At 40.4% G+C, this 24,034-nt stretch overlaps 1 protein-coding gene across 12 annotated transcripts in view; it reads left to right on the top strand.

Moving 5' to 3' along the window:
- Window positions 1–12,008: 12,008 nt before the first annotated feature.
- The window catches only part of FN1 (fibronectin 1), a 68,355-nt gene continuing 56,329 nt past the window's right edge, over window positions 12,009–24,034 (top strand). For 5 of the 12 annotated variants that reach the window (XM_025278217.3, XM_044937774.2, XM_025278213.3 and 2 more), the window contains exons 1-8: window positions 12,011–12,372; window positions 13,290–13,418; window positions 14,372–14,509; window positions 15,981–16,112; window positions 17,329–17,466; window positions 20,198–20,356; window positions 22,621–22,812; window positions 23,685–23,864. In XM_025278217.3, the coding sequence (XP_025134002.2) occupies window positions 12,234–12,372; window positions 13,290–13,418; window positions 14,372–14,509; window positions 15,981–16,112; window positions 17,329–17,466; window positions 20,198–20,356; window positions 22,621–22,812; window positions 23,685–23,864 (1,207 nt within the window). In that variant the 5' untranslated portion in view covers window positions 12,011–12,233. Of the gene's footprint in view, window positions 12,373–13,289; window positions 13,419–14,371; window positions 14,510–15,980; window positions 16,113–17,328; window positions 17,467–20,197; window positions 20,357–22,620; window positions 22,813–23,684; window positions 23,865–24,034 lie in introns of all 12 variants that reach the window. The other 7 variants (XM_025278214.3, XM_044937773.2, XM_025278215.3 and 4 more) reach the window with 3 other exon arrangements.

Genomic DNA, 24,034 nt, shown 5'->3' with positions numbered 1-24,034 from the left:
GAGATACACAAATGGCAAAACACACGTGAAAAGAGGCTCAACGTTACTCATCATTAAGGAAATGCAAATGAAAACCACAGAAAAAGGCATTACACACCTGGCACTATGACTAAAATTAAAAACACTGATCAAACTAAGTGTTGACAGGATGTTACGAAACTGGACTCCTCAGACGTTGCAGGTAGGGAGGAAATGGGACAGCTTGTTAGGATAACTATTCTGTATTTTCTCAAAGTGTTAAAAAATACACTTATGGTATGATCCAACTATTCCACTCCTAGACATTTACCCAAGAGAAAAGAAAGTATATGTCCAAACAAAGACTCATACATAATTTCTACTGTACTTTTGTTTCTAGTCACTAGAAACTACTCAAATGCCCATCAGCAGATGAATGGATAAACATATTGTGGGATATCTAATGGAATACCACTCAGTAACAAAAAGACTGAACTACTGATACATGTAACAGTGTGGGTGAATCTCAAAATAATTACACTGCTTGAAAGTCAAATGATTATATGCTGTGTGGTTCCAATCATATAAAAATCTAGAAAATGCAAATTAATCCTTAGTGACAGAAAACAGATGAGTGGTTGCCTAGGAATAGGTAAATCAGGAGGGTGAGATTGCCATGGGGTGCAAGGAAACTCTGGGGGGTGATGGATCTTGTTCACTGTCTTACCTGTGGTAATCATTTCTTGAGTGTGTGTATATATATATCAACATTTATCAAACTGTATACTTGTTTGCACACTTCATTATATGTCAACTATAGCTCAATGAAACTGTTTAAAAAATTGGAAGGGAACATTTTAAAGAAAACAATATATCCATATCCATGTTTTTACATTTTTTAAATTGCCTTTTATGTTGGGAACAACTAGAATCACAATTTGCTAAACTTTTCAAATTAATTCTCTAAGTTGTAACTTTAAACAATTTTCATTAGTCTTTAATTAAAAACCAAATTTTAAAAAGAGCAATTAAAGGACAAGGATTTTCACGAGTAAAGGAAAATACTTTGGAATTTGATATATTGTGTACCTATATTGAAAAACTCAGTTCTTAAGAGAGGTTAAAAAAAATCAGAACTTGATATTCTAATGATAATTCTATACTAACTCTGTGTTGTTCTTCTAAACTGAAATGGTTAAAAATTTGGGTCTATAAATATCTGTATTATTTTACTTCAAAATAATGAGCAAACTTTCCTTGACTTTACAGGCTCTCAGCTAAATATTTCAGTATCTAAAATGAATAAAAAATAAAACTTGTATTTTTACATATGTAAAAAACATATAAAAATCTTTAACTTTTACCTACATGACATTGTAGATTTATGATGGACTTTTAAAAATATTTTGGATCCCTGATTCCAACTTCTTTTCATGAACCAAATACTTGGTGGACAAATCAAATTATTTCCAAGGGAGTTAAGAGTTTAAGAGTCATTAAAACACACACTGCATGCGTGCATGCTTAGTCACTTAGGTCATGTCAGTCTCTGTGTGACCCCATGGACTGTAACCCACCAGGTTCCTCTGTCTGTGAGATTCTCCAGGCAAGAATACTGGAGTGGGTTGCCATGCCATCCTCCAGGGGATCGTCCTGACCAAGTGATTGAATCCACATCTCTTAGGTCTCCTGCATTGGCAGGTGGGTTCTTTACCACTAGGCCACTTGGGAAACCCAAGACACGTATTATATACTCACAAATAAAATCCTGGTTTCTTTTTTTTGTCATGTTACCATCACTAGGTCATTTTCTCCTGTCATCAGAGTATTTTACTCTGAGAAATTTACAGTGTTCAATATATGCTGGACATATATTCAGCAAAGAGAATGAGAAAAAGAGAGAGAGAGCTATTCAAGACATTGAAATACAAGGGCAAATCACCGAGTAATGACAGTTGCTAAGTTTGGAAAATAACTCATGTGTCCCAAATCTATTTTGCTACCATTTACAACTAAAATCATAGCTTATGTGAACTGTTCATGTCACAGTTAAGATTGTTAGAATCTAGACTGTCAGTGGTTCAACTGGAAACAATTCAAATTATTTCCAAGGAAAGCCTTTGGTGAAGACACGGTTAAAAGGGTGTTGGCACAGTTGGGGGATGGAGAAGGAAGGATGTTGAGACTCCCAGGGACCAGTAAGGTAGGAAGTTTTATTGCATCTAGGGCTGCCATTCAGAAAACTAAGACCATGGCATCTGGTCCCATCATTTCATGGCAAATGCATGGGGAAACACTGGAAACAGTGGCTGACTTCATTTTTGTGGGCTCCAAAATCACTGCAAATGGTGATTGCAGCCAAGAAATAAAAAGACGCTTACTCCTTGGAAGAAAAGTTATGACCAACCTAGATAGCATATTAAAAAGCAGAGACATTACTTTGCCAACAAAGGTCCGTCTAGTCAAGGCTATGGTTTTCCAGTGGTCATGTATGAATGTGAGAGCTGGACTGTGAAGAAAGCTGAGCACTGAAGAATTGACGCTTTTGAACTGTGGTGTTGGAGAAGACTCTTGAGAGTCCCTTGGACAGCAAGAAGATCCAACCAGTCCATCCTAAAGGAGACCAGTCCTGGGTCATTGGAAGGACTGATGTTGAGGCTGAAACTCCAGTACTTTGGCTACCTCATGCGAAGAGTTGACTAATTGGAAAATCCCTCCTGAAGCTGGGAGGGATTGGGGGCAGGAGGAGAAGGGGACAACAGAGGATGAGATGGCTGGATGGCATCACCAACTCGATGCACATGAGTTCGGGTGAACTCCGGGAGTTGGTGATGGACAGGGAGGCCTGGCGTGCTGTGATTCATGGGGTCGCAAAGAGTCAGACATGACTGAACAACTGAACTGAACTGAACTGAGGGCTGCCATTATTGGAGGGGAGCATGGGAGAGCTGGAGCTTCAGAGAACAGCCTGGCAAGAGCCACTGATCCAGAATTATGTTCCTCCCCATTTCTTTTTAGTTATTATTCCCACACCCATGAAAAAAAAATCAAATCTAATTTAAATTCTGCCTGATGAGATATATTAACAAGTAAGGAATAAGATTTAAACAGGTAGGGTTGAGTTGGCTTTATTTTTTTCTTTTTACTCCCTACTCCCCTAGCCCGCCAACGACAGAATTTTCACCTTCCTGGGGGCAATGTTGCTCCCACTGAGCACGCATGTTCTACAGAGGCAGCTGCCACCAGAACTGTGGCCCTAAAGCTTGGCTTCAGAGGAAACACCCTGACCTTTTTGGCCCCCTACCCTGCAGCAGGCAGAGGAGTCTGCCATACAGGACAAGGGGTCAGCTGTGGGAGACGAGTAAGGCAGTGAAGAACAGAGCATGAAGATCTGAGGGAACAAAAAGAGTAACCCCCAGATAATTTTTCCAGATTTCTTATAACTTAATTATAAGTTATAATTAAGGGGCAAAAATCTATTTGGCGAAAGCCTTGAATGGCTTAGAAAGAACATGAATTTTGTGTAAAGAGGATGTTAAGTTCCAGCTTTGTTCCTCTTTCACTGAAGAAGCTTAAGGACTACCTTTAAACTTTCTGAGTCTCTGAGAGTAAACTGGGGCTCTGGATATCTACTTCTGGCAGTTGCTTTGAGGATAAACTAAAATAACATACGCAGAGCACTTACTAATGTGACTGTCTGGATAAATAATCACTAACTGTGAATTTGAAAGTTTTGCATCTGCCCTTCTTTCTTTTCATTCATAAGTTCCAAGACAAAGATTCTGCCCCACCAAACCTGCAGTCTATGGAAGGGTCAGAGGTATTAATCAAAATGCCAAAACACATTCAAGTTTTTTGAAGGAAGGCTTTTTGCGTGCTCAGTTGCTCAGTCATATCTGACTCTTTGCGACCCCAAGGACTATAGCCCTCCAGGCTCCTCTGTCCATGGAATTTTCCAGGCGAGGATACTGGAGTGGGTTGCCATTTCCTCCTCTAGGGGATCTTCCAGATATAGGTATTGAACCTGTGTCTCTTGCATCTCCTACATTGGTAGACTGATTCTTTATCACTGCGCCACTTGGGAAATCCATTTGAAGGAAACTGGTTCACAAAAGAATGGCCTTGGTTAATACTGCCATCACCTATGTCTTCACTAGCAATCTTCTAAGGTAATCAAGCCCAAATTCCCCAAAGTTGCTCCTCCCACAAAGCAGATCTTTCTTTAGTGGCCAAAGGTTTTGGAAGAAACCTGAAATGCTCATAAATATAGGTTCAAAGGAACCTCTTCTGAAAATATATATATTGATATTATCTCAACCTGGGATGTTAAATCTCCTTTAAATTATAGCATATTTATCTAGAACTGGCCGCACAGAAACTTTCCAGAAGAGTAAATTTCTGAAGCAGTGCTTATTCTGGCAACAAACGAGAAATTGGCATTAACTAATCTTGCTGCATATATCCTTTAGTCAGCCACTTATTTTTTATTGAGTACCAGACCTTGTGCCATGATATTTAAGCTTTAGACTATCTTTGTATTGTCTGACAATGACCAATGATCTTACTTGACCAAGTGTTTTGAAACTTTTTGACAAACTACCCAAATATGAAATTTTAATTTAGTTTCTTTTGAACTCCAGCTAACTTTGGAGTTCATTAGGGAGCCCTTAAGATATCTCAAGAGGAATATTTAATTCGTTTTATTTGATATGTTGAATTACATGGGAAGTATTGCCAAAGGAGTGATAAGTTTCCTAAGATTATACTATATGGGTAAATGTTACTACTATAGATCTAGAAATCAAAGTTTCTGAATTATAGATGTGTCCTGGTATAATCTACCAGCTATAATTCTGATTTCACAGCAACTTGATTAAGCTTCTTTGTCAACACATTGTGATCAAATCTTTAACCTTGCCTTTTCAGTGTTTAATAGACAGGAAACGGCAACCCACTCCAGTATTCTTGCCTGGAGAATCCCAGGGACAGGGGAGCCTGGTGGGCTGCCATCTATGGGGTCGCACAGAGTCGGACACGACTGAAGCAACTTAGCAGCAGTAGCAGCAGCAAGCTGATGCTTTGCAAAAGGACTTCAAGAATATTCATGGGAAGGACTTTTAAATAAACATAGATCAGATTATACCACTGAACTTGGTAAGAAATTTTTATCACACTGCTAAGGGAAGCACATCTTCCCTCTGGTTGGCAGCCATGATGGGCTCTGAGGCTGCCTGCAGCAGTCAGCAGAGTGGCACAACAATCCTACAGTGGCACTCACACTTGAAGGGAAAGGGGATCTGACTGTGCTATATGCTAGTATGGGCATCTCTGGTGGCTCAGAAGGGAAAGAATCTGCCTGCAATGTGGGAGACCTGGGTTTGATCCCTGGGTCCAGAAGGTCCCCTGGAGGAGGGCATGGCACCCCACTCCATTATTCTTGCCTGGAGAATCCCCATAGACAGAGAAGCCTGGCAGGCTACAGTCCATGGGGTTGTAGGGTTGGACACAACTGGGCAAGCACAGCACATATGCTAGTATTCAGGAATGAACAATGAAAGAAGAACTGTTAACTGCTTAATTAAGAGTTATGAGGTACTGGCTTTGGAAAAATCTGGTCTTCATAAAACATAATGAAAGTCTTAAAAGAGAAAAAGAAAGAATGGCCTTGGATACAACAGAGAAAATTGCTAGCATGTCTGTGTGACACCTACTGAATGCATTAGTCTCATGTTGAAAAAGTCATCCACAAAATCCTTTAGTCAATTGCTTTGCCCAGATTTTTATTCCAGGAGATCAGTAAGTGATACCACAATTTCTACAAGGCTGGTGATTCAGAAAGCTTCATTTGTTATGTTTCTAAGTTTTGTACCAATAAGAGGATAAGAGTACTTATCTCAGAGGGTGGCTGATGGTTGAATGAAAAAATGCATTGTTGTTGTTTTCTTGCAAAGTCATGTCTGACTTTTTGTGATCCCATGGACTGCAGCATGCCAGGTTTCCCTGTCTGTCACTCTATCCTGCAGTTTGCTCAAATTCATGCCCATTGAGCCAGTATGCTATCTAAATATCTCCTCCTCTGCTGCCCTTGGATCCTTTTGCCTTTACTCTTTCCCGTCATTAGGGTCTTTTCCAATGAGTCAGCTCTTTGCATCAGGTGGCCAAAGTATTGGAGCTTCAGTTTCAGCATCATCCTTCCAATGCATATTCAGGGTTGATTTTCTTTTAGGACTGATTCCAGCTTGTAATTCATCCAGTCTAGCATTTCGCATGATGTACTCTGGACATAAGTTAAATAAGCAGGATGACAATATACAGTCGTATCAGGATGACAATATACAGTCATATCATACCTCCTTCCCAATTTTGAACCAGTCAGTTGTTCCATGTTAGGTTCTTACTGTTGCTTCTTAATCCACATACAGGTTTCTCTGCGGAAAGGTAAGGTTGTCTGATTTTCTCATTCTTTTAGGAATGTTCCACAGTTTGTTGTGACCCACTCATGAAAAAATGCATTAAACTATTTAGTACTGAGTCTGGCTCAGAGAAAGTGTTTAATAAAGTCTGGCAGTTTAAATGAACTTCTCTTAATTCTCTTCAGATACTCATGTCATTATGAACATGTTCACCATGTTCTTAAGCTTGCCTTAGTTTTTCATGTTTACTATGAAACATTACTATTACTGTGAAAACATAGTAATAATTTGAAATATCCATTTCATCTAAGTAAAATTTTCACAACTAATGAGAGAATATATTAAATTTATCAAGAAAATGGTTCAGCACAAATTTAGGAATAGTTATAATTATACTTCCATTGCTGTAATTCAGGTGAATAAGTCCCTAATTTTTATAACTAATTTAATCCATAGAAAGAGTGTCTATTGACCACCTATATCACAAAAGTCTATTGTTGGTATAAAAATTTATCCAAGAGATAATGTTTATGGTTGTTTTTAAGCTTCTGAGGCAACTTTCAAAATTAGCTGCACAAAGCTTCCCTGGTGGTAGAGTGGTTAAGAATACATCTTGCAAGGCAAGGGATGCTGGTTTGATCCCTGGTCTAGGAAGATACCACATGCCATGAAGCAGCTAAGGCATGTGCCACAACTACCGAGCCCACGTGCTACAACTCCTGAGGCCGGTGCACTTAGAGCCTGTGCTCCACAAGAGAAGCCAACCCAACGAGAAGCCCACACACCACCATGAAGAGTAGCCCCCGCTCACTGCAGCTAGAGAAAGCCCATGTGCAGCAATGAAGACCCACCAGGGCCACAAAACAAATAAATGAATGAATAAATAAATAAAATTAGCTTCATATAAGATGCTTAGGAGACTTCCCCGGGTGGCGCTAGTGGTAAAGAACCTGCCAATGCAGGAGACATAAGAGATGCAGGTTGATCCCTGGATGGGGAAGATCCCCTGAAGGAGTGCATGGCAGTATTCTTGCCTGGAGAATCCCATGGACAGAGGGGCCTGGTGGGCTACAGTCCATAGGGGTGCAAAGAGTTGGACACAACTGAAGTGACTTAGCATGCAAGATACTTAAAGTATGTGAATGTAAGAAAGATAAAAAATAATTTAAATACCAAAAATCTTTCTAATAATTTTTTTCAGCCTTTCAAAACAAACCTTTAAAGCCACCTACATAAAATAAAGCAGAATTGGAAAAAGGAGCAACTGCACACAAAAATAAATATTTTCCAAGAAACTGCTACCTATCCTAGAAAGCTGAAATGTTCTGCAATAGAGTCCTGGGTGAGTGGTCTAGCCACCGAGTAGTTGGCTCCATGCTACTGAATGAATAAGACATCTTTGCAAAGCCTTTTGGGAGGTACATCACTCTAGTGAGGAAAAGGGCACTCCTGTTAAGCAACAAAGGGCACCGATTAAGGCTCTTAAAAGCACTGATTAAACAATAAAGTAACTTAAAATACAAACAGAATGCTGAGTAAGTGAAAACCGACTAGCTTTCAAGGCATAAATTAATGTCCTTATCAAGTATTTCCACCCCACCCACCCCCCGCCCCTCTACAGTTGCAAGGCCCTGTCAGTTCTAGACAAACTGTCCAGACATTCCACCCATGGGGCTGCCCATGGGGCAGTTTATTTTTCCTTCTCACACCTGTGCTCAATGAGTAGCAGTTTTGCAATCTCAACTGTTTTCAAGAGAAGATGTGAAGGACGTAACGCCCAAAAAATAAAATCAAGTTAAGAAACAAAACCTACCCAGAGAAGACTGTGAAACAGTAAAAGACACTACAGGCTCTTAAGGCAGAAAATTCCAAAGGTCACCTAATCAATGGCCTCCCCTCTAATAGAACTGAAAGAGATTAAGAACAGGATAAAAGCCAAAGGTTTATAGGAAAAACAGCCCACCTTCATTTAAATGTAACCCTTGGGGTCAAGAAGTTATTTCTTATCAGGGATAAGATTTTGTTTTTCAACAGGAAAGGGATTTGACTAGGATGGGTATTGTCTGCCCTGTGTGTATTCCTGTTAAAGAAGTCATTTTTCACTTAGGAAAAAACTGCCTTTTAAAACTATTCCTTAAATTGTTTAATTTCAGTCTTCTCTAAATGACTGGCTCTGATCAATTCCTTTTGTGCTTAACCATAATGTTCAACTCAAATGAAGTCAATTCACTTCAGATTTTCATAATTGCCCATGTTCCTCATTAGCCTTCTTCAATAATAAAACATCCAAATGATATCCCCAACACACAAATATTTGTGTTCCTTTTTGTTACTGAACATTTAATTTGACCTAAGTTCTGAGAAAAATCTTATCTCTATGGCAAGACCAAGAAGAAGCCAGGCACAGTTGTCAATGAATATATGTTCTGTCTCTACCACACACATGACATCACAGAAGTACTAGGTTTGGTAACAGGTTGCTGGCGTAGAAGAAAGAATCTACTACTGTATTAATGGCAAATTTCCTGTTAGAAAAATGAAGAAATTGAGGCTACCCTGTATATGCTGCTGCCACTTGAGTGCATGTCCTTGAAACAAAATCAGAAGATGGTACAAGTAAAAATGATTAAAGATATCCTATGCTTTAATAGATATTTTAAAAACAAACTTGTTGGGGTATAATTTATATACCAGGGCTCTGCAGGTGACTCAGTGGTAAAGAGTCCATCTGCCAATGCAGGAGATGAGGGTTTGATCACTGGATCAGGAAGAATCCCCGAGGAAGGAAAAGGCAACCCACTCCAGTGTTCTTGCCTGGGAAATCCTATGGACAGAGGAACCTGGAAGGCGCCAGTATATGGGGTCAAGAAAGAATCAGACATGACTTAGCAACTAAACAACAATCAACTCACATATAAAATTTACCCATTTTGAGCTTACAACGTGGTGAATTTCAGTAACTTCATCAAGTTGTGCAGCCATCACCACCTTCTAGTTTTACAACATTCCTTTCTATCACCCCTTCAAGATTCCTTATTCCCATTGACAGCTGATTCCCGTTCCCAGCCTCAGCGCCAGCCACCTATGAATCTACTTTCTATCTCTCTTTGTCACATTTCCCTCTCCAATTCGAGATGAGAAAAAGAAATCCAAAGATATGTTCTATAAATAGGAGTACACTGTTTGCTGAAGAAACAATCCTTGTCAAAATAAACTTCAGAATTCTTATGGGAGTGCAAGAGAACCTTGGACACCAGGCATGGCTAGTTTGAACAGGGTTAGAATGGAGAGATTTAATTATCTCTCCAGCTAGAGATAACAGACTTACACAATTACAGGGACTCTGATAATGAAAGAATACTACAGCAAGCCTTACTGTCTTAACTAAGAAAATGCTTCTGTCTCCAAAGTTTAAAAAAAAAAAAAAATCCACTTTTAAGTAAAAGGGTAAACTGTCAACCATTTCTATAACATTCAGTCAGAATATTGTATGTTTTTGCTTGTAAGACTTTACAAATATACCATATCCTTAAGCAAATTATATTTCAACAGACTGAAATATCAGTTTCTTCTGAAATGTAAGTCACTTAGGCTAAGCTCTCATGTGTATATTATTCTTACGTATTTTGAGTACAGTAAATATGTCAAACTATTATGGTTTTGGTTGGCAAAATACTTTTTAACCACCGATTTCCTTCCCCCAGAATCTGTATATTTTAAGAAAGCATTAGCTTCAAGTTTATCTTATTTACATCCTGATTTCCAGGTACCCTTCCCTCTGGAAGGCACATCGGCTTCCCAGAAATTTACAGGGGCCCTTTTATGTGTGAAAGAGAAAACTGCTTTGTCAAGTGATGATGAGAAATTGAAAAAACAAACAAACAAACAAAAAAACCTCTAACCCAGACAGGACTCTAAATTTGGGGAAATTTGTGGCACTCTTTCAACTTGCAAAATTGGTCACAAAGTTGCCTTAGGAAGTTTTACACTTCTTGTAGGAAACTGATATTTGCTGTGTTTTTTCCCCTTTAAGTCCCTGTGTTAATGAAAACAAATGTTAGTTTTGTGCCTTTGATGTTGGGCATTTTATAGACCAGAGTTCGAATTACCCATGGCAGTTACCAAAGGCGGAACTTTTTCTCTAAGTATGTGCAGAAAAAGACAAACCTGCTTGCACCCTTCATAGATTCTCAAAGCCAAGGGGAGGTCTGCACTACTAACAAAACTAGCGAGGCAAAACTTTGAGTTTAGATCTTTCAGGAGTTGCTCAAGAAAGTTGAGGGCTCCTTTTGAAGATCTTTAAAAACCAAGTGTGACTTGTGTTTCTCTGTAAAAAGAACTGATGTGATGAGTTGCTAAATGCTAGCGACTTCTCAGATTCCCTTTCTACTCATGCCTTTAGAGGGAAAGACTGGGAAATCTTAAATGGGAACTTTCCACATTTCTTAGACTAAGTAACACTTGAAAAAAAAAAAGTCTGGCAGCGGGGCTGGGGGAGGGGAATTCTATGATGAAACCGATGTCTACCAAATGAAAATGCCAAATAAAAGCAAGGAAGCTACTGTAAGAAGGAAAGACTGAAACTGGTCTTTTCTCAACTTTTAATGACTTAACGATCTCTGTTCTGTGTAACGGTGAACATGGGCAAGGACATTATGATCTTTCTCTCTCCAAGGTCGGTCCAACTTTACAGTTTTCAGCAGTCATCCCATCCCCAGGACAAGAAGACTTTCTTGCATATTTGGGGGAAAAAAAAAAAAAAAAGCAAACGGCTGCTCTGTCCTTTCCAAAGAAACCTCGTTCTCCGAGTCTCCGTCTAGATCCGCCCCGCGGAATTCCTGGTACTTAGTAGAAGCTCATTAAAGGGATCCTTTCTCCCTTCCGCCCTCCGTTGCCTTCCTCCCTTCCCACCTCCCACCCTCAGTTAAAACGTCCTCAGAACCAGCAGATACTGCGTTTAGAAAGGCAGAAGACTTGAACAGGAAGCTGTGAAGGCAAAGTGAGTCCCCAGTCATTGCACAGACCCAAGAGAGGGAACCGCAGGAAAGCCAGCCTGCCACTCCCCGGGACGGCAAAGTCTACATTCCTACAGCTGCAAGGTGGTGGCTACTTTATGGTTTTTCCTCCCCGTCGAAGTACACTCCAGTGAGCGGAGATTTTCCCCCTACCCCCAGCGATGACGCAATCTGAACTCCCCCTCCCCCCCTCCCGGCCTCACCCCAATAAAATATTTAAAAAGGGAAGCGGCGGGGTGGGGGGAGAGGGAGGATGGACTTGCGATCCCTTGGCTACACGGGACTCCAGCCCCTCCCTTTCCTCCCAGTCTACCCGTTTCCAGACGCTTCCCATCCCTCCCCTTCTGCCCCCCAAAAGTTTGACGACCGCAAAGGAAACCGAAAAAAGTTCTCTTGTCCCAATCCTGGCGGGCGATCAGCATCTCTTTTGTTCAAGGCGAACCCACAGTTCCCCTGACGTCACCCGGAGCCTGGGCCAATGGGCGCGCGGTCGGCGGCGGCCGCGGCCGCAGGAGGGTGGGAGGGGGTCCGGCCGGTCCCTCCTCTCCGGCGCCCGGGGCCTCGCGGGGGGCGGGAAGGGACCGTCCCATATAAACCCTGGTTCTCGGGGCTCGGCCGCTCGCGCCGGCTGCGCTTTGCAAGGGGAGGAGGGGGAGCCCTAGTCGCGAGCGGGGGCGAGGGGACCTGCAGCCACAACTTCTTTCGTCCTCTCCTTCCCCTCTGTCCCTCTACCCTTCCCCTTCCCCATCATCCAGCCCTGACTCTCTTGGAGGTACTGGAAGGGGACTCCGCCCGCAGGTTGCGAAGGGAACCAAACTTAAGCGGCAAGTTGCCTCACCGTCTCAAGATGCTCGGGGGTCCGGGGCCCGGGCTGCTGCTGCTGCTGGCCGTCCTGTCCCTGGGGACAGCGGGAGCCTCGAAGAGCAGGAGACAGGCGCAGCAGATCGTTCAGCCCCAGTCCCCGCTGACTGTCAGTCAGAGCAAACGTGAGTACTGACCGTGGGCTGGAACAGGCTGCCTCAGGACGGGGCCAGAAAACCAACCAAAGTTGTGACTGAAGTTTTGTGCGCGCGCGCGCGTGTGGCATGTGTATACTCCTAAATGAGACGGGGGCATTAAAGACTGGCTTTGAGCAGGCTGGTTTTGTGGGCTTAGGTAAGGTAAGGCGTTGGAAGGCGGAGCTCAGCGATGTCCAGCAGTGCTGGTACCGACTCAGGTCATCCTCCTTAGAATTAACCAAAACTCGTTTTTAAAGAGAAAAATGATGCACCCCTTTAAACTTTTATATTTGGGGTTAGTGTGGTCCTTATGTTTATTTTCTTTGTTACTAAGTAATCGGTTAAATACTTTCAAAATGGGGATGAGGGGAGAGTAGCTGAATAATTGTGCTGTGCCTACTTTGAATGAGATGTAATTGCTTCAAAATGCTTTCTCAGGATGCTTCTCCAAGAACAGAGATTGGAATTCCTCTTCCAGTTTCTCAGACACACCCTCCCTTTTCCTTGGCTAATGGAAACTGCTTAGCATTGCCCTTCTTGACTTATTACCCCCAAAGAGCGCTGAAATTCCTTGCACATTTTAAAATGTAATTCCCAGTTATCTGCTTCTCAAAATGTTTCCATTCCTTTGGTGCAGACCCATGGCCAGATGGAAATGACATCATTGTATAACATTTAACTCAGTCAAAAGAAAAACAAAAGGAATACCTAAATATCTACGTGTGCAAATGTGTGCTTAACTCTTTAGATATCTAGTTGCTTTTAATTCTTCTGATGCTCTGATGATTAACTTTTTTCCCCTTCGTTTGTTGCTTAGGCTTATCAATTTAGTTGTGCAAGAAAGTTCCATACTTTGGAAAAAGGAAGGATCCAGATTTAATGACTTTTTTCTTCATTTCTTACAGCTGGTTGTTACGACAATGGAAAGCACTATCAGATAAACCAACAATGGGAGCGCACCTACCTGGGCAGTGCCTTGGTCTGTACCTGTTATGGAGGGAGCCGGGGCTTTAATTGTGAGAGCAAGCCTGAACGTAAGTGATGGGGAGCCTGCCTAGTTCTTAGTATCTTCTACTTATTATAGTTATTAGAATCTAATAGAGAAGTAGTGCTTGTTGATTAAATTTAGGATTAGTAGTAAAATTACATATCCCATTTCCCTAATAGAATTATCTTTAAAAAATGTTTAATAACTGCTTATATTTGCTTTTCAAATTATATTGTTCTTTTTACCTTTAAAACAAAAGAACAAATATATCCCAAAGTAGTTTCTAGGGTCTTCTTTCTGTTTTACTTTCCCAAAACGTTTGATGAAAAACATGAACGATGTGTGTTCTTTCTCCCTTCAAAGAAAAAGAATTGCTTATAAAATTCTAATTTATTAGAAAGTAATTCCAAATCTTAGACTGTAAGATTATGGGGCAGAAAGCACTTTGGGCAGTACATTATCAAGCGATTTGTCAGCTGCAGTTCAACGTAAAACCACTGACCACTTCAAAGTTCTCATTCCTTTATGACCTTTGATCTGTTTCTTGTAAATTATGGCAACTCCTGCAGAGAACCACTGATGAGGCCAAAATGGAAATAGTAGGATTGACAAGGGCCAGTGCTGGGGTGGGGGTGGGAGCTCAGATTGTTCAAGTGGACCTTGGTTTGATTTTCTGAGCCAGAGAGAGGAATCTAAAGTCCTTCCTTCACAATCTAGCTGGTCCTAAGGTTGTGCTTTATAGCTTTTTCCTAAGTGCCTGAGAATCCTTTCCAATGGAAATTCATCACCAGAAAATTAGAAAACTTGTCAAAGGTTGAAAACTGAGGCTTTGTTAGACCCTAGGGTAAAATTGAGATCTCCTACTTCAAGTTTTAAAAACTTTCCACTGTCCCTTGCTACTCACAGAATAGAAAAGTAGGTTTTCCCTTGGATGAGAGGAGTGGAATAGAAAAGGTTTTCCCTATGTAAGGTTCACATGGACTTTCAATCTTCCCTCAGCTGAAGAGACTTGCTTTGACAAGTACACTGGGAACACTTACCGGGTGGGCGACACTTACGAGCGCCCTAAGGACTCCATGATCTGGGACTGTACCTGCATCGGTGCCGGGCGAGGAAGAATAAGCTGCACCATTGCAAGTAAGAACGGCCTTCTGTCCAGGAACTGAGATAACAGTGTGAGCTTTTCCATTCCCATCACTGTCACTTTCTGTTATCCATGACCGGATATTCCTAATGTGGGGATTTATCCCAGGTGAGCAGACACCCTTCTATGGCCACACAGCTGATTCCTGTGCCTCTGAAAGGTGGCTCTGAGCACAGGTGGAGGCAGTGTTCAGTCTGTTTGCATTTATGAGAGAGAGAGAGTGTGTGTGTGTGTGTGTGTGTGTGTGTACACATATGTACGTAGCCTAACCAAGCACATCTCGTGGGTTCCATCGCATTCTTAGAGGAGTTGCCCATTGTATGTTATCTGGGCGTCTTCAAGCCAGACTGCTCATGTGATCCTCAGTGATTGGAAAGATGGTCACAAAGAATGAATTAGCCGTTGTGTGCTCTGCTAGTCTTGTTAGCAATGTACACACTGCTTGGATCTCACAGAAACAGTCTGGTTTCTTTGTAACCAGTAGTTTATAACCAGGAAGCAGAGCTCTCTATTCCTAGGAATAATGTGGAATGAATTTTCCAAGGTACTTAGGGATCTGGACTTACTCTCAGCAATTCTAGTTTAGCTAAGTCAAACTTTCCAGTATGATTCATTGGGTTACCAATAGCTTCTATTAACACATCATTTAGTGTTTTTTAATCCGTCGTTGTATAAGTCTCTTAAAGGCTCAGTCCAAAAGACAAATCAGACTTCCCTGGCGGTCTAGTGGTAAAGACTCTGAGCTTCCACTGCAGGGGGTGGAGGTTCAATGTCTGGTCAGGGAACTAAGTGGCACTCCCCCCAAAAAGCATGATGTACAACCTTCTGGAAAAGACAAATCAGTCTCTTGTGAATAAGCCCAATCAGCCTGTCCTATATTTAATGTTAGAGTTTATCCAAGATTATTGGTATATGTTAAGAGTCAGTGTTCCATAGTGTTTACATAATGTTTACGTAGTGGACAGTTTAACCTTTGTATGTGCCCTTGTGTTTAACCAGATTTCCACACTTGCTATGTATACATCTATTTGCTTTCCATCAAAAAGACATTTCTATCCTAGGGTGAAATACGGACTCTCCACATCCTGAAAGCTGGAATTCTAGGTCTAGTGTGCCTTTTGCATTGAATTAGTCTCAGGCTAAACCCACTATGTGTGTGTGGAGGCCATGCCTGGCAGCCTTTCTTTTCTGCCTTAGAACTCAATTTCCTGTGATCTCTCTGGGGATCCAGGATTTATGACTCCTTTCTTTGCTATTCAGATTTCCTCTGTGGTTTCCCATTGTGCTTAAACCAGACATTCAATTGAAGGACCCCAAATGACCAGACCTGTTAACTTTTACCCTGTCCCTGATGGGAAAGCTGCTCTCTTTGGCTAACCAAAGGGGTTGGAATATGAGACTTTTTCTGTTTTAAAACTATTTTCTGTCCCACTGTCTGTAACATTTGCTTTTTATCTTGAACAGACCGCTGCCATGAAGGGGGGCAGTCCTATAAGATTGGTGACACCTGGAGGAGACCACACGAGACTGGTGGTTACATGTTAGAGTGTGTGTGTCTGGGTAATGGGAAAGGAGAATGGACCTGCAAGCCCATAGGTGTGTGACTTGGGGATACATGGGGGTGGGATACACAGTCAAAATGTTGGGTTCAGTCAAAATTGACATGACAAGATACCTGCCTTCCAATAAAAAAGATAAGAGACTGAGAATTTTATTTAAAATAATGAAATGTGTAATCCATAGTCTTCTTCAAGGAATCAGTTCAAATTCCCAACCATGTATAGAAGTCTTAGGGATTCCCAGGTGGTGCCTTGGTAAAGAATTCGCATGACAATGTAGGAGATGCAAGAGACCTGGGTTTGATTCCTGGATCTGGAAGTAGGAAATGGCAACTCAAACAGTATCCATTATCCTTGCCTGGAAAATTTTGGGGACAGAGAACGCTGGTAGACCGCATACAGTCCATGGGCTGGCAAAAAGTCGGACACGACTGACCATACACGTATCAATAGAAGTCTTAATTTTTTTTCAAAGCTTAAGATAGAGTTGAAAGATTTAGGAAGAAGTCATTTGTTTTCTCTAAGATCAGATTAGATCAGATCTCTCAGATTTCTCCTTGGTCAAGATGTAAGTTTTTTAAAGGTAAAAAAAAATGAGATTTTTAACGTCTTTCTTTATTGGAATGTGGCAGATATAAACACCATATGATGTGTGTTTTATCATCTCTTGGTCATTTTTTGTCAAAAATTGCTGTTTCCTTTGGTGTCGATCTTCAGCTGAACTCTATAGATACAAATCTAAGAGTTTCTGGCTATAAATTTTATTCTGATTGTTCTCTAATACAGAGGTTTTTATTTTCTTTGTGTTGCTTCTATTTTTACAGAAATCCAAATTTTAAATAGCTTTCTTGTCATTTTATGCAGGCATTCATAATTGGTCATTTTTAATTAAGATTGGAATTTTGCATATTTAGTCTCAATATGCAAGAGATTCATAGATCCACAGGAGGCACATAGATCCTTTTTGCTCAAAATACTGGTGTGAAGAACGGTGCTAGCTGAAAATGTACAACCCGTGTACTTACTAGGAGAACAGAATTTCTGCCTGCCAACTTGGCTAGAGCTTCCTTTCACTTTGGTTACTTGCTCTGTGCTTAGTTACAGGGCGTGCCTTTCTTTTTGAACAGAGTACCACTTAAAAAAATGTGGTTGGGTTTTCGCTTACACAATATACTTAAAATTACAGGGAGACAGCACAATTTGAAATAACTCTTTTTTTTTTTTTTCTGTTTTTCCTTCCAATTTCCCTACAGCTGAGAAATGTTTTGATCAAGCTGCTGGTACTTCCTATGTTGTCGGGGAGACCTGGGAAAAGCCTTATCAAGGCTGGATGATGGTGGACTGTACTTGCCTGGGAGAAGGCAGTGGACGTATCACTTGCACCTCCAGAAGTACGTTTTAGATCTGTATGTTAAAGATGAGGTCAGGCATTGTTTTCTAGATTCCTAGAGAGAATTGTCATATGATATCACATACAACATCTGTTCCTCCAACATGCTAACATTTGGATGTCAAGAAAGATTTTGTAACCAACTTATTCTGCTTCTTCAAAGAAGACTAAATTAAAATAAAACAACTTAGTTCAATAAGGTCTTAGGTTATCAGCTACTGAGAAAGAACCTTAATGTTCATTTCAGTGCCAAATGTGTTGCAGACCCAAAGATAAGTTGCAAATGTTTCATCTAAATGATCACTGAGATATTTTCTAAGTAGCAAGGAAATCTTTAAAATAACAGGCACATGCATCTTTGGGCATGTGAGTGCTCTTGACATAGAGAGGAGCAAAGATCTAAAGTTTTGGGTTTCCTTCTATGCTTGACATATAAGTAAGGCATATACATTAGCAAAATTTATAAAAATAAAAGGTACTTATCCCATAGGTTAAATTATGTTTAACCCCTATTCTGGGGTTAAGGACAGTGTCTCTGTAGGTTTATTAGTGCTGTGAAGAAGCTAAACTTTGAAAGTTTCTGAAAGAAACACTGGTATCTCTGTAGCTCCTTCTAAGATTGCCCCTAGGCCTTACTTTTTGCCTTAGGGATTCAATGCTCCTTTTTTGAAATGTCAAACTATAAAGTTTGTGGAAGCAAAACAGCTATCAACTATCAGTGTTATACATTTAAAATCAAATCTAAATATTTTGAACATGCCTTATCTAGCTGGAAGTTTTAACTATCTCATCATGTTCACCATCCAAATTTGAATTCTTTCAAACAAAAAATAATCTCTCTTAAATAGTGATAGCAATTTAAACTAAATGTTTTTGAGCACCTTGCCAGTTCTCTTGCATTTAACATTTTATTATGATTATTAGACTTCCAAGACCTCGGTGGCAGTGTTTTAGTTTAAGACAAGTTAGATGTTTGACTCAAACTCTTATCTATTATTTAAAGCTCTTCTAATAACAAGTTGGGAAAAGCTTCTCAAAGAAAAGTCATTTCTTCCATGAAATTTTTTAAGTCCCTACTTTATTCAGGATGGTGTAGGATGCAAAAATGAACTGGACATTAGCCGACTTGTCAAAGAGAACTTAGTAAGTAGGTCAGGATGATGAGAAAGGCTTACATATATCATCTTCTACAAAGCACAGAATTAAACACTTTGAGACAGATACTGAAATAGTACTATGGAGGTTCAGGGGAAGACAACACTTGGTTGGAGATTTGGGAAAAAGTGTCACTGGCAATGCTATCATTTATTCAGACTTCTGCTGTGGTGGGAGATCAATATGTGTCTGTATTTGTCTGAACTTAACATCAACTAATTATTTTTTATCTAACCCAGTGTAGTTCTGTTTCACAAGCCAATCAAATCCTCTCTATCACATTGCAGCATATGGGCAAAGCTGGTTTATAATCGAAACAATTTATTTGCCAGATAATCATAGACTGATGGTAATTTAGTTACAAATTATCATTTTATTTTCTTGTCTGTCTAATCCATCATGGACAGAGGAGCCTATTGGGCTACAGCCCATAGGGTCACAAGAGTCAGACATGACTAAATGAACATTAAACAAGCATTATTTTATATTAATAATCTCACTTTCCCATCAAAGAGTTAACACCACGAGCAATTAAAAAGATGCCATTTTGTTAATAATGTTAAATAGGTTTGTGTTTGGTAGCAGGTGGAGTGGGACCAGGGGAGAGAATATTTTAGTTAGAGAAGTTTGTGGTGCCTTGAATTGTTTTACATAACAAATGAAAAAACAGATGCTGCTATCTTTTAATAGCTCCTTTGGGGCAGTTGGTTGAGACCCTATGAGACCTACTTGCCTCCCTATTGTTTCTAGTTTTCTAAAGAAAATCCCCTATGATAAGGTAGGTTGTAAACAGTCATGACTCAAAGCCAGGAGAGCCAGAGAAGGATACAGAGGGAAGACTAGAAAGCCAGGGGATGAATTTGGTCAAATAAACAATGTGAAAAAACGTAATGAATGAAAGATTTTTATCAAATTTAATGAACTGAATGACTAAATGAAAATTTAATGAGTGAAAAATAGCATTTTGGCAAACAGATGAGTGGAATTAAGACTACATCATATAGCTTCCTTCACACTGTTTTAAATGCAATCACATCTTTCAAAAGTTTACCACCCATGGCACCACAGCTGAATATAAAGGTATCATCCAAAAACAGCTTACCAAACTTGAAGCAACTGTATTCTCCTTTTTTTTATTAAAAAAACTTTCTATTGGAGTATAGTTAACAGTATTGTGTTAGTTTTGGGTGCACAGCAAAGTGAATCAGTGTTAGATCATTTATTTAGATCATTTAGCTCAGTCGAAAGAATCTGCCTGCAATGCAGGAGATGCAGGTTCGATTCCTAGGTCGGGGAGATAGGAGAAGGGTATGGTTACCCCCTCCATTATTCTTGCCTGGAGAATCCCATGGACAGAACAGCCTGGCAGGCTACAGTCCATGGGGTCTCAAGAGTTGGACACAACTTAGCGACTAAACCACCACCATTACAGACTTATTACAGAGTATTGAGTAGAGTTCCCTGTGCTGTACAGTAGGTCCTTATTAGAAACAACTCTATTTTTATTTTAGGTTTGCATCAAGCACTTGCCAAGCTCAAACTGATTTACATGTTTTAACGCTCCCTTTCTGACACAGACAGATGCAACGATCAGGACACTAGGACATCCTACAGAATTGGGGATACCTGGAGCAAGAAGGACAACCGGGGGAACCTGCTCCAGTGCATCTGCACGGGCAATGGCCGTGGCGAGTGGAAGTGTGAGAGGCATACATCCCTGCAGACCACATCTGCAGGTGAGGCATGGGGCCCTGCGGACCCAAACGGGGGCACCTTGCCCTAAGCATTTCCACAAAGCCATCTTTCCCTTGGTGTGCTCTTGAAGGAAGATGTGGCTACGAAGCTGAGTTCCTTTGCAGACTGTTAGTTAAAACTTTGTTTACTATCAAGATTTTTAAACTTAAATAAAAATGAAACTGAAATGGATCTTGGGGGAAAAAAACTAATTTTAGTTCCAAGAGGTTAAATTGATGGCCAAGAAAAATTACTAATTTCATGAAACCTACATGATGTATATACAAAGATATATATAAATATATTGAGATCTGTAGATTGATACACATGTGGATATTCATATACATACCCTTATGTATGTATGTTGAATATCTAAAGTACATTTTAATGGAAATGAGAAACTTTTGCTGAGTTACATGATCCCTTGATTCTTCTGCTGGGAAAAGGGGGAAAAGTACATTTGTTCTTTTTTAAGTATGGAATATATCTCCTTACCCTGACATTCTATTCTTTTTGCTGTGGAAACAATCCTTTATGTGTGGTTTCCATGCTCCAGGAAACTCTGTTGCATTCCATAAAATAATGCACAGTCATTTTCTTCATGTATTGGTTTTCACATTTGAAAAATTCAGAGGAATCCTAGACAAGGAAAGGAATGACATAATATCTAAGCTTTTTTTAAAAAATAAGTTTTAATTATTTCTAGTACTAGACTAGGATCTTTGCATTATAGCTTGTTTTGTAAGAATCTAAAGAAAGAAAGAGGGCAGTCAAGAATGTGTACTTCTGTTATTATTCTTGCTCTGTTTTGTCAAGTTTTCACTACAATGCACTAGCATTATTGTTTAGTCTTTCATCTAGGTCATTTAGCAAAAAGTATTAATTACTTACTTGGATTTTCCTCCTTTTGATGAGTTTTCATCTTGCCATAAGCACTTAAGAAGGAGAACAAGATTGGATTTGATAACATTTTTTGAGTTATTTGATTACTTTCAGAAAAATTGCTGCTAACTTAAAAAAGAAACAATTACTAATCTCAGCTTACTGAAGCAGTTTAAATTAAAAAGAGTAGAGGTTAATTGGGAGTAAGCATTCAATGATTCCTATTTTTATTAGTATTACTAATATTAATACTGAAATGGCTCTGTTGTTCAAAAAAGTTTGAGAGAACATGGGGTTAAACAAATACAAACTTTCTTCTATAGGAGCTTAATATTCCTTTGCATTGTGACTCTCCCAAGTGGGGTGTATGAAAACAGATGCCGTGTTCCCCTGATATGTGTGACCTTGGGACCATTGTCTATGAAGTATTTGGGTTCCAGTGTTATTCTGAAAGGAAAGATGTCTTAAGAGGATTGCCTTAGAGAGATGCTGAATTCAGTCTGCCAGTGATTCTAGCTTCAGTTCTAATTCTGCTCCTTGGGCCTGACACCCAAGAGAACAGATTTCTATGTTTAAAGAAAAGATCAGCATATTCTGTTGTCTTACTCTGAAATGAAAGCTGTCTTAAGAGGATTGACTGATTTTAGGGAAAAAAACCACAAAAGAATTCCCAGATAATCTTTGGAGACACGAAATGTGGAAGGAGGAGGGATAGTGAGTAGGAAATTCAGTATGGCTGCCCAGGGCACGGTCTGAGGAGCTCAGAGTTACATTGATGGCGAGAGGTCTGCTGCAGAGCTGCAGAGACTTCTCAAAATAATATCAGGAAGAGAGATGCCCAGATATATTGGGCTAGTGGGAGCTGCTAAGAGATGGCGAGACAGACCATTCCAGGCCAAGGGAAAAGCCTGGGGACAGCTCAGGGTGCAGGAAGGGATAATGAGAAGCTCAGTGCAGATGAGGCAAAGAACAAAGGATAAAGTGGTCTGAACTGAATGAAATGGAAAGAATGAAGTGAGCTGATCAGAGGTTAGGTGTAGAGGACTGTAAAGTCATGGGCTTTGTCTCGCTGAAATGAGTAAGCAGTCATTGGAGGTACCTGCTCTGTGGAGTGGCAGAATAATGTTGGTGATTTGGAAATACACTCTTGGTAGCTCCAGGTAAGCTGGAAGGTAGAGAACACTGGGTAGCCTCTTATGGATTATTTCTTAGGCTGAGTGCCAAAGCTAATGCAAAGAGGGAGGGGCAATTCTTTCCAATCCCAGCTCAGTAACAAGATGGATTGTAGAGTCATCTGGATGAGACCTTGAAGATCCCAGAGAACTACTCCAGGAAGTAGTTTTCCCTTAACCAGTTCTGTGACTTTTCTTTCTCATGTCCTCAGGATCTGGCTCCTTCACTGATGTCCGAACGGCCATCTACCAGCCCCAGCCTCATCCTCAGCCGCCTCCATATGGTCACTGTGTCACAGACAGCGGTGTGGTTTACTCTGTGGGGATGCAGTGGCTAAAGACACAAGGGAATAAGCAAATGCTTTGCACTTGCCTGGGCAACGGAGTCAGCTGCCAAGAGACAGGTCTGTGTTATCTTTTTTAAAAAGAGGACTGATGACTTCCTTATTATTTAGACTTTGAAAGGCAATACATTCATTTACAAAAAATGTAAAACAATAAAACAAGAAAAGTTTATAACCTTACCAGCCTATGATAACAACCATGGTTGGCATTTGATATATATTTTTTCAGTCTTTTTAATGTGTTTTCTTTCCTGTAGTAAGTATTAAGCTACTGTGTATTTTTTATCTGTCTAAAATGTTACAAGTGGTTACTTTCTGAGTAAACTAATCCATTCCTATTTAGTACTCTAAATCCCAAAGTTCTGAACCTTTGTGATGTAAACTTCTTTCAACAACCTGGTGCAACTCTTCCAGGGTATAAAAGTGGTAGAAATTGTAGCAATAATAATTGGTGCACTTGACTTTTCCCCTAGTACAGCTTCTTGTATTAATTCTTACAGCACCAACAGAGCCATGTATACCCCTCCAGGATCACTTGAGCAGCATCCTTAATTAACCTGTAGTAATATATTGGGTTGGCCAAAAGTTCATTCGAGTTTTTCAGTAACACCTTAGAGAAAAACCCGCATGAACTTTTTGGCCAACCCAATAGCTTTGCAAATGGGGAACTGAGGCATGGCTGCTGAGGTGGTAACAATGGATGTCAGAAGAAGAACTCAGGTGTTGTTCTACCCACAAAAAAAATGTGGCTTTCTGAGTAAGGTATTTTGATAACACTATGATCTGGTTAATACTTATAGCTAGTCATATTCATAGTACTTTTTACCCCCTTTGAGGACACAAGGTCAGCCTCAGTTAAGTGGAAAATAAGGAACAATAGTGGGAGACAAGTGCAACTATGTTTACTGAGACCCTTTTGGTTATGCTTGTAGCTGTAACCCAGACTTATGGTGGCAATTCCAACGGAGAGCCTTGCGTCCTCCCGTTCATCTACAACGGCAAGACTTTCTACTCCTGCACGACCGAAGGGCGGCAGGACGGACACCTCTGGTGCAGCACAACTTCTAATTATGAGCAAGACCAGAAATATTCTTTCTGTACAGACCATACTGGTGAGTATCCCAGGGGAAAACACAACAGTGAGAAAACCCCATTTCTCATGCTCTGTTTTTATTGGCCGGCAATCTGGGCGTTCCTTTCAAGGCTACACTTGAGAAGTACCACCTTTGTGTTATCTGGACCCAAGGGACATGGATGGAACTAACTTTACAGTTAAAGATCC

The sequence above is a fragment of the Bubalus bubalis genome, chromosome 2 (assembly GCF_019923935.1).
Source record: "Bubalus bubalis isolate 160015118507 breed Murrah chromosome 2, NDDB_SH_1, whole genome shotgun sequence".
Classification (NCBI taxonomy): Eukaryota; Metazoa; Chordata; class Mammalia; order Artiodactyla; family Bovidae; genus Bubalus; species Bubalus bubalis.
This window is presented reverse-complemented; position numbering and strand designations above follow the sequence as displayed.